The 14,238-nt window shown below is 39.8% G+C and overlaps 1 protein-coding gene across 1 annotated transcript in view; it reads right to left on the reverse strand.

Moving 5' to 3' along the window:
• The window catches only part of LOC148011159 (COP9 signalosome complex subunit 6-like), an 81,585-nt gene extending 69,111 nt beyond the window's left edge, over positions 1-12,474 (reverse strand). The window contains exon 1 of the mRNA XM_087670698.1: positions 12,062-12,474. Within this exon, the coding sequence (XP_087526824.1) occupies positions 12,062-12,317 (256 nt within the window). The 5' untranslated portion in view covers positions 12,318-12,474. The remainder of the gene's footprint in view (positions 1-12,061) is intronic.
• Positions 12,475-14,238: the final 1,764 nt, after the last annotated feature.

The raw sequence follows: 14,238 nt of genomic DNA on the forward strand, positions 1-14,238 counted from the left end.
ACGAGTGGGATGACTTGGATGAGCTTGCTCGCTCTACCATTGAGCTCTGTGTCAGACAACTTGCTCTTTAACATTGAGAAGTTGAATTCAGGATATGCAATATGGCAAAGGCTTGAAGAATTGTATGCTCAAAAAAGTGCAGCCAGCAAGGTCTATTGGCTGAAAAATCTGATGGACTTCCGCATGAAAGTGTCAAGGCAAAAGTTACTATAAGTTATGCCGCACATGTACTTGGTGATATATGGTGCCAGTTGTTGGCCTAGGTCATTCATTTGGCCATAAGTATCAGTTGGTAACACTGGAGAAGTGGCGTTTAATGGTACCTAACGCCAATCTGATGGTCAAAGATGGTGCAGAGACACTCGGGAATGGAAGTTGCCTAGCCAATTTAATTATTGGTCAGTCATTGAAATAATTATTAGAGTAATTTTCAATATTTAAAGACTGAAATTTAATATTTAATTATGACTAATGTTGGAAAAACCATTTGCAAAGGCTACCACTTGTCAAAAATGCTTATGCAAGACTGAAAAACGTCTTTAGAGACTGGAGAGAGACATTTTTAGTATATTCAGCCTGCAAGAGAGAGGGAGGAGATGCTGTTGGTCTGATTTGCAGCCATTGGAGGACCTTTTGAGACAGCTAGGGGCAGGAGAAGACCAATCAACAGCAGGTGACAGCATCTACAAGCTGTTAAGACAACGCAGCAACAGTAAATGACTGATTTTCTTCAGTTCTTTGCATCTAAAAGCTGTTGTGGCAAGGCAACAGCTGCATTTGACTGATTTTCAATCATTCTTCACGACAAAACTCTGAATTTTCTCTCTACAGCTTTCTCTCTCATCTCCCAACCATTTCACAGCCTTACTCTGAAGATCTCAACATTTGGACCCCTGGAGGCTAAGAAATTGCAAATTTCTCTACTGTAAACCCTAATTTAGGGCAGAAAATAGGGTTTAGCAGCAGCCTTGGGAAGCGTGCCAAAAATTGGAAGCTCCAATCCTTGGATTCAACAGGACTGAAGGTGAATTTTAGTTAAATTCAAGTGGAGGACTAGCCAGCCATTGAATTTGGGGCATTTCCATCGTCTATGAAGTGAGTGAAGGCTAATTAAGTGCTCGAATCAAAGGGCAAAATAGATTGAAGACTTGCTGGTCACTTTGACAGCAAGGGGAGTTTGGATTGCCAAAGGGGATCAGGAGAAACCCATTGTAAATCAACTTCTTCTTCAATAAAGCTAAAGAAATATCCAAAGGAACACCAATTTTGGGGCCAATCGAGTGTGCATTATCCAAGATTAGTAGGTAAATTAATATTTTCAGATTTGCATTAAATGTTTTCTACCGTAATTAAGTTGTAATCAGGGATTTACCACCCATCCACGGAAGGAAGGCTGGTTACAAATGGTAGTGCTAGGAGATGGAGGTGTATAATGGCGATAGGATGGATATAGGGAGATGGAGTGGAGTACACTTGGGAAGTAATTCCAGAGTGCCCACCATGCATATGAGAAGTATGCATAGCAAATCCAAAAGTGAGCAAGAGGGAGGATTGGGTATGGGCATGCTAACTGCCTGTGGAGCCCATGATAGAGGGATAGGGACACAGGGAGCAATGGATGAAAATCCTTACATACGAGTGACCCAAGGAATGTGTGACGACAATCCATAAGTAGAGGATGGATATCCTTGTTTCTGAAAGGCCATGTGGAGGGTTTGTGAGTGTCTCGGGTAGTAAGGGAAATTCCCATCACAACCGCCCCACAGTGGAAGGATATGGTAAAGTGGGGATATACGGAAGGTACACTAGTAAAGGGTGGCATTCCCCCTAACCATGCACCAAGAGGTGGAGAAAATGCAAGGTAGATAAATGGTGGGAGGGAGAATGAGAAGGTATTAGAAGCAGAGATGAAGATCTAACCCCTAGTGTGCTTTGAGCAAAAGTGTAATGTAATCCAAGATTTTGGAATGAAGATGTCAGTAGATCAAAATGTGGAGAAAATAGTGGTCAGATAGGAGGGAGTTGAAAAAGTGTAGTTTACTTGCTCAGATGAAACAAATGGTAGAGACATACCTGATAAAGGATATATCTACTTTGAGAGCCTCCTCTATTAAAGTTAACATACTAAAAACCATCCGGCTCCTGCACACCAAAAGAAGAAACAAGAGAGAGTTTTAGCTCATACGACTCAAAAGGGTTATACGAAACTAACACAAGGATTGGCAAAGAAAAAGGAGATGGATCGCCAAACGTGCTAAATGTCATGGTCCCTCCAAGATTAGAGAGATGGCCAGTTTTATCAATCAGTCTAGACATAGTAGTAGCACTCGTTGAAGGAGTGTAAACTGAACTATATATGATGCACATGTACTCCTCACACTCTTCATCTGTAAGATGACCAAAACAAGAAGAAGAAGATGGTAAAGGTAAAGATGCATCTATCTCCTTCTCCAGACCATAATGCCTTCTTAGAGGCTCCAATAATGGAGAAGCTTGATGGGGCATCATGGATCCGAAGAAAAAGGTGCCTAAGACTTTATGAGTCAAAATTGAGTCGCGTGTATGTATCGCACAAAGACTATAAAAGATGAGAGAATGCACGGAGATCAAAGCTACGCTGAGAGTACAATTAACAGTGAACAAAGTGTGTGAGAGTGAAGACATGACTCCCAATGCAATAATTTGAAGAGTATAAGTGCAAGTATAAAGTACAACACTTAAACCTTAAGGTTGCTAGAGTGTGTTCACACCCGAAAGATATAAAACACAACATAGCAACCAAAAACGTCAGAAATGTTTAGAAACGAAACGTCAGAAACGTATTTCATAAGTTTCTTTTAAGAGGGGATAAAATAAAAAATGCAAGTTTTTTTATATAGGGATTTTTAATAATTTTGACTAGGGAAAGAGGTTCTAAACCTCTATGGAACTCTCTTTTAAACAAAGAATGGCCAATTGAGCTTGAGTGATAATAGAGTCAATCGAGAATAATGTGCTACATATCCATGATCCATTATTGACTTGTCACTTATGTCAAAGTTAGTCTTTGGACAAGCTATACTATGGTTTAGAACTTAAACATTATGATTCATACATATCATACAAAGAAAATTGAAATTAACATGTAAATAGCCTATCTACAATATGGACTGAGTCAAGTTGCAACATCATGATTCTCATTTCAAAACAAACTGACAAAATGTCAAAATCGAGAATAAATCATAATATATCATAAATAACTCATAAATAAGACTAAAGTCGTATAATATTCAACTCTCAAGACAAGAATAGATAATAGATTAACGAAGTCCAATAACCAAATAAAATCACAAAAAAATTAATCTCTCATCCAAAATCTTGAGCCCTCACGAGTCATTACACATCATCATTATCATGTTTAACACTATCCAATAGTTTTTGTCAAAAAACCCAAGTTTTGGGTTCCAACTCACAAAAAAAAATCCATGTTTCTTACTCTCGAAAACGTTTCATATTTTCAAAAATGTTTCGTAAGTTTCAAATTCAAAGAAACGTGTTTCTTAGCTGCTATGAAACACAATAAGTGCCCAAACTGTATAACATAGGTACATAAAATAAAAGAGAAAAAATCTGGGGAAAAAACCTCTCTTAGGGAGAGTAAAAAATGCCTCGGTGTCCTACCGAAGATCACCGACACTCCTGTGTGAGCGTAAGCGTGAGTCAAACCCAACAAACCCCCCTAGAGTGAAGAGTGATCAACATACAAGGATCATCCACCAAAGGAGATCAAATTTAAGGCATTGCAAAATGCTTCAAATTTGTCGCAGAAACGAGCTTTGGTAAAGATGTCTGCCACATTGTTGTTACTAGGACAATATACAAAGTTGCTATCCCCTATATGTAGCCTCTCTCTGAGAAAGTGATAGTGATTCTCTCTGTGTTTCACGTGTGCATGAAACACTAGGTTCTATGCCACAGCAATGGCACTCTGACTGTCTATAAACAAAAGAGTGGGCTCCGTGATAGATACGTCTAAATTAGCCAACAAATGTCTTAGCCATACACATTCAACTATGGTAGTGAAAGCTACCTTCTTTTCAGCTTCACATGACGATGTGGCAATAGTGGATTGTTTCTTGCTAAGCTAAGAGATGCAAGATGAGCCAAGAAAGAAATAATTACCACCAGTAGAGTAACGAGAATCGAAATCACCAACCCAATCTGAATCACTGTAAGCATGTAGTTTCAGTGGTCCCCCCTTAGCATAAAGCAATCCAAGAGTCCAAGTACCCTATAAGTAACAAAAAACACACTTGACAGCTTGCCAATGAGACATGCATGGCTGGTGCGTATATCTGCTCAAGGCTGAAACTGCAAACTGAATATCTGGCCTTGTGTTGCATAAGTAAATGAGATATCCAACTGCCAGAGTATATGTATGGATATCAAACAAATCATTATCATCATGCACCGACAGCTTGAGTCTAGGTTCCATTGGTGTACAAACTGGCTTGCAATCTTGTAAGCCAAACCTCTCAAGAAGTCTATCAATGTATCTAGATTGTGATAATCCAATGTCTCTAGCATCATGAATGAACTGAATGCCCAAATAATAGTGCAAAAGCCCCAAATTTGACATCTCAAAAGTTTGCTGCAAATTTTGTTTGAATACTGAAATATGATCAACATATGTCCCTATAAGCAAAAGATCATCAACATAAAGACATGACCAGCAAGGATCCCCCCTCTTTACATACATAAAGTGTAGACTCTGATGTGTTGTTTATGAACCCTTGGCTGAGTAAAAAGGCATCAATCTTTGCATACCAAGCTCAGGCGGCTCGCTTCAAACCATACAAAGCCTTTTTCAACTTATACACCAAGTGTTCGGATCCCACAATTGCAAAACCACTAGGCTATGTACAAATACTTCTTCTTGAAGTTCCCCATGTAAAAATGCAGTCTTTACATCAAGTTGGTGCACAATCCATCCATAATGGGCAGCCAAAGCAACCATAGATCGAATGGTAGTCATGCGGAATGTAGAAGCAAATGTCGCCTCATAGCCAATGCCTTTCTTCTGTGCATAGCCTTTAGCCACAAGCCTGGCCTCATATTTGTCAATGGATCCATCAACATTCCTTTTCAGCTTACAGACCCACTTTGTACCCATGGCTTTCTTCCCAACAGGCAAGGACACTAAATCCCATGTTTGATTCTTTATGATAGAATCAAACTCAGCTTGCATTGCTGCCATCCAATGCACACTATGTTGTGCATCGTCAAAACATTTATGCTCCTCGTCATCAAGTGTATCTACTGCCATAACAAACTCCATTATATATGCACCATCATGCATACGAGCTCGCCTTCTAGTACGACCAGCAATAGGAGCATCCAAATGACTATCTTTCATAGTCTGCAAATACCATCTAGGCATCTGCCTAGCTTCCTAACTATGTGCAAGCTCCTACTGAACTTCAAATTCAGCATCTTGATGAATATTCAGATCAGCCAGAGGCTAATTTTCTGCATTACCCAATGGAGCAGTTGGCTGAACATTAAGTTCACTTGTTAAAGCTCCAGTGTATCACCAAAAGAAATGGGCAGCAACCCTTCAAATACATCATTGGCAGCCTGATTTGTATCAAAACTAGCAAGGGATCGTTCTAATTTTTCATCAAAAACCACATCCCTACTGACAAATATCTTCTTAGAGACAAGATCATATAATCTAGATCCTTTGCTCTCACTGTTGTACCCCAAAAAAATGCATTTAACAACCTTGTTATCCAATTCCTTTCCTAGTACCTTGGGAATGTGAGCATACGCAAGATACCCAAAAGTACGAAAATGTCCAACATAAGGTTTCCAGCTGTTCCAAGCCTCAAAAGGCATGACATTCTTTAATGCCTTTGTAGGGCACATGTTCAAAACATGCCAAGCACACATAACTGCTTCCATCCAAAAACTATGTAGCGAGCTCTTTGCTTTTAGCATACATCTAGCCATCTCCATGAGTGACCAATTCTTCCTCTCTGCAAACCCATTCTACTGTGGAGTATAACCAGTAGTGTATTGATGGACAATGCCTCTCTGCTTCAAAAAATTATTCAGCATAGAAGACATGTATTCCCCTCCTCATTACAAACAAAGAGTCTTCATCCTACAGCCAGATTGATTTTCAGCAAGTGCTAAAAAGACCAAAAATGCATCATACACCTCAACTTTTTCACCAAAGAGTAGACCCAGCAAAAACGAGTAAAGTCATCAATGACAGTGACAAAATAGTAACAACCACCCAATGACTTTGTTTGCATAGGGCCACATATATCCAAGTGCACAATCTGTAATCTAGCAGTTGCTTTAAAAGCAACATCACAAGGAAATGAAAAACAATGCATTTTTCCCAAAATGCATCCCTTACATTAGGTTCTAATGTTTTATTTCATAAGGTCAAGAGGGCCAGTTTGTTGGTTGTGAAATGTTATATTTCCTTAGGCTTATATGCTCAAGAGATCTCTCCAAGAGAGGTAAGCCTTCAAGCATCTGTGTACGCTGCATAAGCATCAAGCTACCATAGTTTACAAGCCCCATGCGAGCATGCCACAACTCTGCCTGTGACATAGCAGAAGTGAAAGTAGATGCTAGATAGATCGACTGATCAACTGAATAAGCATCCAACTCATACAACCCATGACATAAAGTGCCAGTCAAAACCAAAGTTATGTGTTCTTTATCTCTAACCATACATCTATCATCATCAAAGGTGACTTGCAAACCACACTTTGCCAAAGAAGAAATAGACAAGAAGTTTTTTTTAATGCCTGTCTCACAAAAAATGCATCCTGCAAACAGAGAATAGAGCCATCAATGGCTATCAACACAATAAGTAGTGCTAACGGAGAATAGGTACTGAGCCATCAGTCGCTAGCAAGTCAATAGGTACTGAGGCAACCACCTATAGTGCTAGCGACTGGCGACACAGACAAAAGCACTACAAAGACTCGTGGCACAGACAGGAGCACTGTATGGGGCAGCTACGCAGGGCACAAGGAACAAGTGGAGGGGGCTGGTGTCGGCGGTGCAAGCTAGCAAACTGGACGGATTGGCGGCGCCTAACTAGAGGCCTAGGGCAGCTCTGCATAGAGACCTTACTTGCTGTTGGTGGAGCTAAATGCCGCATGTGACTGTGGAGCTCAAGACAACTGAGAGCTAGCAGCTCAACTAGCGGTGGCAACGAGCTGGGCTGAGCAGACAACTCTGATACCAATTGCGAGGTGAGAAAATGCATAGAGATCGAAGCTCAGCTGAGAGTACAGTTGATAGTGAAGAGAGTGTGTGAGAGTGAAGGCACAACTCCCAATGCAATAATCCGAATAGTGTAAGTACAAAGTACAACCCTTAAACCTTAGGGTTGCTAGAGTGTGTTCACACCCGAAAGGTGTAACACATGATAAGTGCCCAAACTGTGTAACATAGGCACATAAAATAAAATAAAATAAATCTAGGGGGGGAAAAGCCTCTCGCAAATAGAGTAAAAAGTGCCTCAACGTCCTACCAAGGATCACCAACACTCCTCTGTGAGCGTAGGCATGAGTCAACCCAACAAAGACTAGCCTCCACAATCACCACAAGATACTCTTTAGAAGAGCAGCGGCTCTGATACCATGTGAAGATATGCTAGGGTTTACACTGAGGAAATACAGCATGTACAACCAAGACTAAAACACAAAGACTCAAATAGAGACAAGTAAAACTCAAACCCTAAACATGAAACGCAAAACGCAAAAACTCAAAACTCAAACACAGAGACAAACACAAAGAGAAGAAACTCAAAAGTGAGTGAATATTGTAAATGAACGTAAGTGTGTACAGAATGCCTAAGGACAAAGCAATGCAATATCGGAGAGTAATGTCCACCAGAGATAGACCCCAAGTGCAATAACCACCAGTTGGAGTGTCAAAGTGCAAAAAACACCAAACGCTGATCACCAAGGTGTCCTTGGTGGACAACAAAAACGAACATACTACAGTAGTGGCCCAGTGGGAGAGATAGCAGCAATCTGTCCCCTAACACCAGATACTGAAAACGTAGACTAATCAAGTGCAATGATGACGCAAGACATGGAGATCTCCAAACAACAGGGCAATGGCTGAAAACAAGCTGCATAGGGCTGGATCGTTATAGGCTGCAATTAGTGATGGCTAGACAACAGATGGTAGATGGCTAATGGTCGATATCTACGCGGTAGAGTGAGAAACCTGCACAAAAGGATAAGGTTGACTGGTGGGCAACCTATCTATTTATAGATGTTGAAGGGTGCCCCAAAAATTAGGGTTTCAAGGACCACTAAAACACTCTCGATCTATGCACCAAATTTGTGTTTCTCATTAATTGTGCATGTTTTGGGGCTGTTTAAAAATGCTAATCAGCTGTAAAGCATATTTTAGCTTAGCATATGGTTGGCAAATTGACGTCGAAAGCTGAAAACTTGTAGCGAGAACAAGCATCAGTGATCTAATTGACAATAATTTTTGTCTCTAAGATTTAATATTAATATTATCATTAAATTTAATATGGAAGTAATATTAAATGTTATGTTATTTTTCACATTTAATCTTTGAATTAATGTGACTATCATAGTTGCCAAGAAACTCATTTCATAAGGTTAGGAAACTCGTTTCATACCTAGGCATTTCATAAATGTATGGAACACCTATTTTAAACTTTCACAAATGCCACACCCTAAATGTCTTGGGACTTTTGTAATCATCATTTATCACGGATTTACTTAGACATGGATATCGGAAATGACTACTAGAGTTTTATTTTGAGTTGTTATCCATGATGACTGCATATTTTGATGGCTCCTTTTATAGCTAAAGTTGATGTTGGGCATGGATAATAGACCATGATACATGCAAATATTGATGCTATATTGGATATTCATTTGCATTGTATAAAATAATCAATAATGTCAATCTATGTTTAGTACGTATCAGGCTAACGACAATGGTAGCACCAAGCATGGAGAGTCGGAGTCTGCACTTGCAAAGGGAGGAGTGAAAACTGGAGAGACAGAGAGAGAGAGAGAGAGAGAGAGAGTGTGTGTGTGTGTGTGTGTGTGTGTGCGCCCGCCAAGTGGAAGGGCTGTCTATATATAGCCACAAATGCCAAAATTTGGGCGATCTACACAAGTAGGTTCCAAAAAAGTTGGCCGACCAGCATTTAATATTGGTCACTAAAGAAAAATACCAGAAAAAATAAGGGTGACCTTGAAAAAATCCCAGATGACTGACAATGTCTAGTAAGTGTAGGCAAACTGTGAAAAGCAAAAATTGGCTTGGGAATGCATATAGGAAGCCTACAAATAAAGAAAAAGCACCTAAACTGTCAGAGCTCCTATGTCTCCGCAAGACTCTAGCAGGAGCTCACAACTAGGAGAAGACTGACTGACATAACTAACATAAGCAAACTAACAACTCGAACTTTAGTTTAACCATGAGAAACAAAAGCATTTGAGGAAAAGGAGGTAAAGAGATACTTATAGCTTATCCTTTCAATTGAATATTGATATTTCTTATTTCTAGATTTTTTGGCTGTGACACCTATGTCCACATCCTGAAGACACAATGTGATAAATTTGAAGCAGCTTCCCGAAGATAGGTGTTTCTGGGCTATAACTCGTAGTCCCAAGGTTACCGATTGTACAATCTTGTTAAGTGGGATACCTACGCAAGTCAAGATGTTCAATTCGTAGAGGTTCCAACCTCAAACAGGGATGAGGAGCATAAATTCTCTTGAAGATACTCTTGGAGAACATTATTCATTATTCTTGTCAGTAAATGGGCATTTTCAATAGGCATAGTATACAAGCAATTTATCAAGTAGACGATGATGCCACGTGGCAACTAGAGAACTATTCACTGATTTTTTTTATTCATTTTTTATATAATCAGCAGTTTTTTTATCAAGTCGGCCAATTTTATTGGCCATCTACATTATTTTATGGCATTATTTTGTTATGTTTAGCCCTTGTATATTTGCCCTCTTCATTTCAGCATTCATTGACTGCAAATTTCTGTGTTTTTTTCTCTTCTCTCTCCTCTATCTCATGCTAATTTTCTTTCAACCTTGTCTATACACTTTTACATTCAATCACTACACTCTAACAATCAACTGCCCAATGGCCCACCAAGTCTTGCAAAAGCAGATGGAACTACAATGAACTAGTTATTTTTATTGTTTTTGTTTTTTGTTTTTTTAAATGAGTATTTGTTTCAAAAATTGTGAGTAGCAGTCGATTGAGTAACAAATGGAAGACAAATTATCAAAGCCAACAACTTTTACAAAATAAGTAAGCTATCCCTACCACTACTAGGTATCGACGAAGGAATAGGCTTAGCATGTGTGAAGCAAATATGGTTGGTATATCAAGACGCAAAAAAGATGCACAGAAAGCAAGTTAGCGGAGGTAAGCAAGCAAGCGAGACTGCCATGTGCAATGCTATGAATATAGTGGATCTCGAGTCAATCACTCCAAAAGACCAAAAATGGATAAATGCGCATAGATACATGTTTACAAAACAGAATGCCAATGCATTGGAGTTATGAATAGACAATACAAGTGTGATCATACCCGTGCAAAATACTATGCAATGGTATCACTTGAACAATGCCTTTGTAGGAGAATTGTTCACTTGCTCAAGTGCCCTTTTACAATTATGTCATCCTGATGATGTAGATGAAGTTACAAAGTACAATGTGTATAATGTCTGAAAAAAAACTATAAACAACATCGTGTCACCACCAAGAGAAGAAAGTTTTTTCCTCTCAAACTAAAAGGAAAAGCTCGAGGGAATCACCCTCTTTCAGTCAACCTAAAGAAGTAGAGAAGGGTATATCAGCCAATCGTGTGTAACAAATACTACAACACTGGCCGATTGACTGCCCTGGTCAATATGTCTACAAAATTGTTAGATGAAGGCATAAACTCTAGACGAATCGTGCCTAGCTCAACTTACTCTCTAGTGAAGTGGAAGTGGACTCCCATATGCTGCGTCCATGATGTGATGATCGGATTGTCCGCAAGGGCAATGGCGCTTTGGTTATCGTAGTAGACAACAGTGGGAGAGTCGCATGAAAATTAAAGTGCCGCCAATAAGCTCCTCAAGTAGATAGCCTCCGTGCTAACATCAAAGAGAGTCCTATACTTAGCCTCAGCCCCGTCAAAGCCACTAGCATCTCTTGCTCATGGCTGGCCCAAGAGATGGGTGTTGTATCCATCATAAAGAGGTGGCCACCATGGAAAGGCCGGGTGCCAGGATCTCCTACCTAGTTAGAGTTAGTGTATCCTTGCAATCATAAACCAGAACCATAAGTCAAGCCATAAGAATAGGTATACTACAAATATCTCAAAACACGAAGACATGCAATCCAATGTGGCATCCTAGATACAATGAAATATCGACTAAGTAAACTAACTGAGTAAACTAAATCTAGCTTGGTGTGAATCAACCAATGGAGTTTTCCTACCACAGATCTATAGATGTACTCATCAAAGAGAGGGCATCCTTAGAAACATGGATAGTGGGATCAAGAGGCGTGGTCACAAGTTGTGTCCGATCCGTGTATTTTAGCTATCTAACCTTTTGTAAAAGAGAGTTGAGTTTCTACATAATGGCCTAGAGCCATCTTGTATCTTGTAATCTTATACTTTTTTCATAATTAATACAATTACCTATTATGGGGGGGAAAAAAAAAAAGAGGAAGAAGAAGATTGTTGGGCACTAGTGCTAGGGAGAACGGCTAGCACACTGCTATTCAATGAATTGAATGTGCATAGTGTGAGGCAAGAAAATGTATGTGTGCACACATGTGTGCATCCACGCGAGCGTGTGCTGACAGCACTATAGCATGCTGAAAAATCAGATAGTATGGGGTGCAATCTAATTTTGGTGCAATACACGAATATAATCTCTGTAAACGTTTAAGCAGTAAACCTAATCTGACAAGATACGGATATAAAGCTGCTAGTTGCTGGTGAAGACTGAAATATGTGATAGGATCGGCGCTTACATTGCTCTTGTTTCTTGTCGAGGAAGGCGCGGTCGAGGCATTCGGCTGAATCATCGAGTTTGAGCTCAAAGCTGTTGAAGATCTCAACAGTGCGACCGGTTTGGACACCGAGGAGGCAGCCAAAGACTCGCAGGGGCGTGTGGTTAGACGAAGAGGAACCGGCGTGCTCCTGCACCTTGATGCGCGTGTAGTGATCGGAGATGTTGACGATGACGAGGGGATGGAGCTTGAACGTGAGCCCGCTCCCGGACGACATTGCTCTCTTCTCTATGCTCCTGCTTCCTGCTCAATCAGCTTCCCGGCCAATTTGATTTCTCTCTCTGAACCATCGAATGGAACCACATTCAGAAAGCTCTCTTGCTGTTATGTGTCTTTTTCCTATGTGTAATATACTTTGTGTAATGTCTAATATATATTCATCTTTCTCTAGTGAAGCATCAAATGGCAATTTAAGCGCTCTCTCTTGCTGTTATATATTTTTCATATTTTTCCCGGTGTGTAATCTATACTAGTGTTCTGCACCTAGACTACACAAAGCACAGCACCATGCCGGTGTTTCATAGCAATGTTATTGAGAACCTTCACGGTGCCATTACTTGTTGCTACCAACATATTGATTACGAATGCTTTCTCCACTAAGCAAGGTATTATATCACCCTCAATCACCACAAAACTGAAAAACCAATCAGGTTTGGCACAACCAAAGATATTATTAGGTCCCGTGTCTCAAGAAGCTCGTCATGTAAATACAAAGGCAAGAGCAACACCATAGGAATATTTGAATTTGCTATCTGTAAAAGAGCTCAAGGACAATCCTATCACACAAAGTATACTTATAGGACAACAAAGCATATCTCCTTCGGGTGATTGTGATAGGTGAGACATATACACCTAGGAAACCCAGGCAGTAATGTTAGGTAATCTCCAAGTCACTTGTTCTATGTGTTACAAATCGAATCCCATGGAACACACAAGTTGAAATCGTTAGGTTGCTTCTGGGTCCATATCACAAGGGGGAGTCCAACTTAATCCATGAGAATTGACCTAAGGTTCCTATTGACTCAACTATAGTTGCTAACAGCTTTCTAGCATTGAGTTAAGAATGACACTTATGTGATCAATCAAAACTCAAAGTAGGCAAGCATTGCACTTGCGTCAAAGAGAGTGAGAAACTAGGGAGAGTAGTACATCGATCCCTCTACAAACTCATTACAAGCCTTCATAGTACGTATACAAAAATAAGTGAAAGCAATCATTTATTTCAAACGAGTGAACAAAACTGGCCCTAGACAAAACTGCCCTAATCACTTGGGATAGTTAGGTTCAATACTGAGTAAACTACTTTGGACTAGAATTGTCGATACAAGTGTTACCTTGGATAGACCCATTTGATACCAAGTAGACCACTCTAGACTAGAACTACCAATACCACGCTTTCACTATATCCCTTAACCAGTATAGGGACCCTTCAGAATGCATCTAAGCTCACAAGTCACTAGTCCCATCCTAGACTTGTGAAGGTCTCCCTAGAGCCCTATTAGTTATCACATTCTCAGGTGATCGGTCACACCTTGCAAAGAGACCTCTCATTTGTGGCCTATTCCAAATACTTGTGTAGCGAATCTAGTTCCTATAGGTGGAACTCAACGCATTGTGTTTGGGGCTAGTTATAGTTGCTCTCAATCCATTGATGGCTTTTTCATTAATTTACAAGCACAATCATAAAAACCGATATATCAAGACAAAGAATAAAATCTTTTCCTAACAAAGCTTTTACTAATTGCATCTATTGAATCAAAGCAACAAGTAAGCAATAGTTCTATTGCTCAATGATTGCAAAAGTCTTACATATTCTTCTTTGAAAATAAGGGTTTAATTGGTTTGAAGATATGAAAAAGAGGTATTTCCTCTAGTGAAAATATAACTTACCCAAAGTCACCCCATAAGCCAATGATGGAGATAAAAGAGGGGCTATGCTCTCATTGTCACCACTTGCTCCATTCCAATTGTGGCTAAATTTTACTCTACTATGGTTGTACTCTTTCTCTTTAGGGTCATTGTATTGCAATTGGGTAGAGAGAAGGGTTGATAAGAATTAGAGAGTAAGGTATGGAAAGTCGATGAGCAAGATAATCACCATATAGTTTTATGAGAGACATGTACCCAAGGTAGGGGAG

This window comes from Lygodium microphyllum, chromosome 28, assembly GCF_053477565.2.
Source record: "Lygodium microphyllum isolate KBCC chromosome 28, Lygodium_microphyllum_v1.1.10, whole genome shotgun sequence".
NCBI lineage: Eukaryota > Viridiplantae > Streptophyta > Polypodiopsida > Schizaeales > Lygodiaceae > Lygodium > Lygodium microphyllum.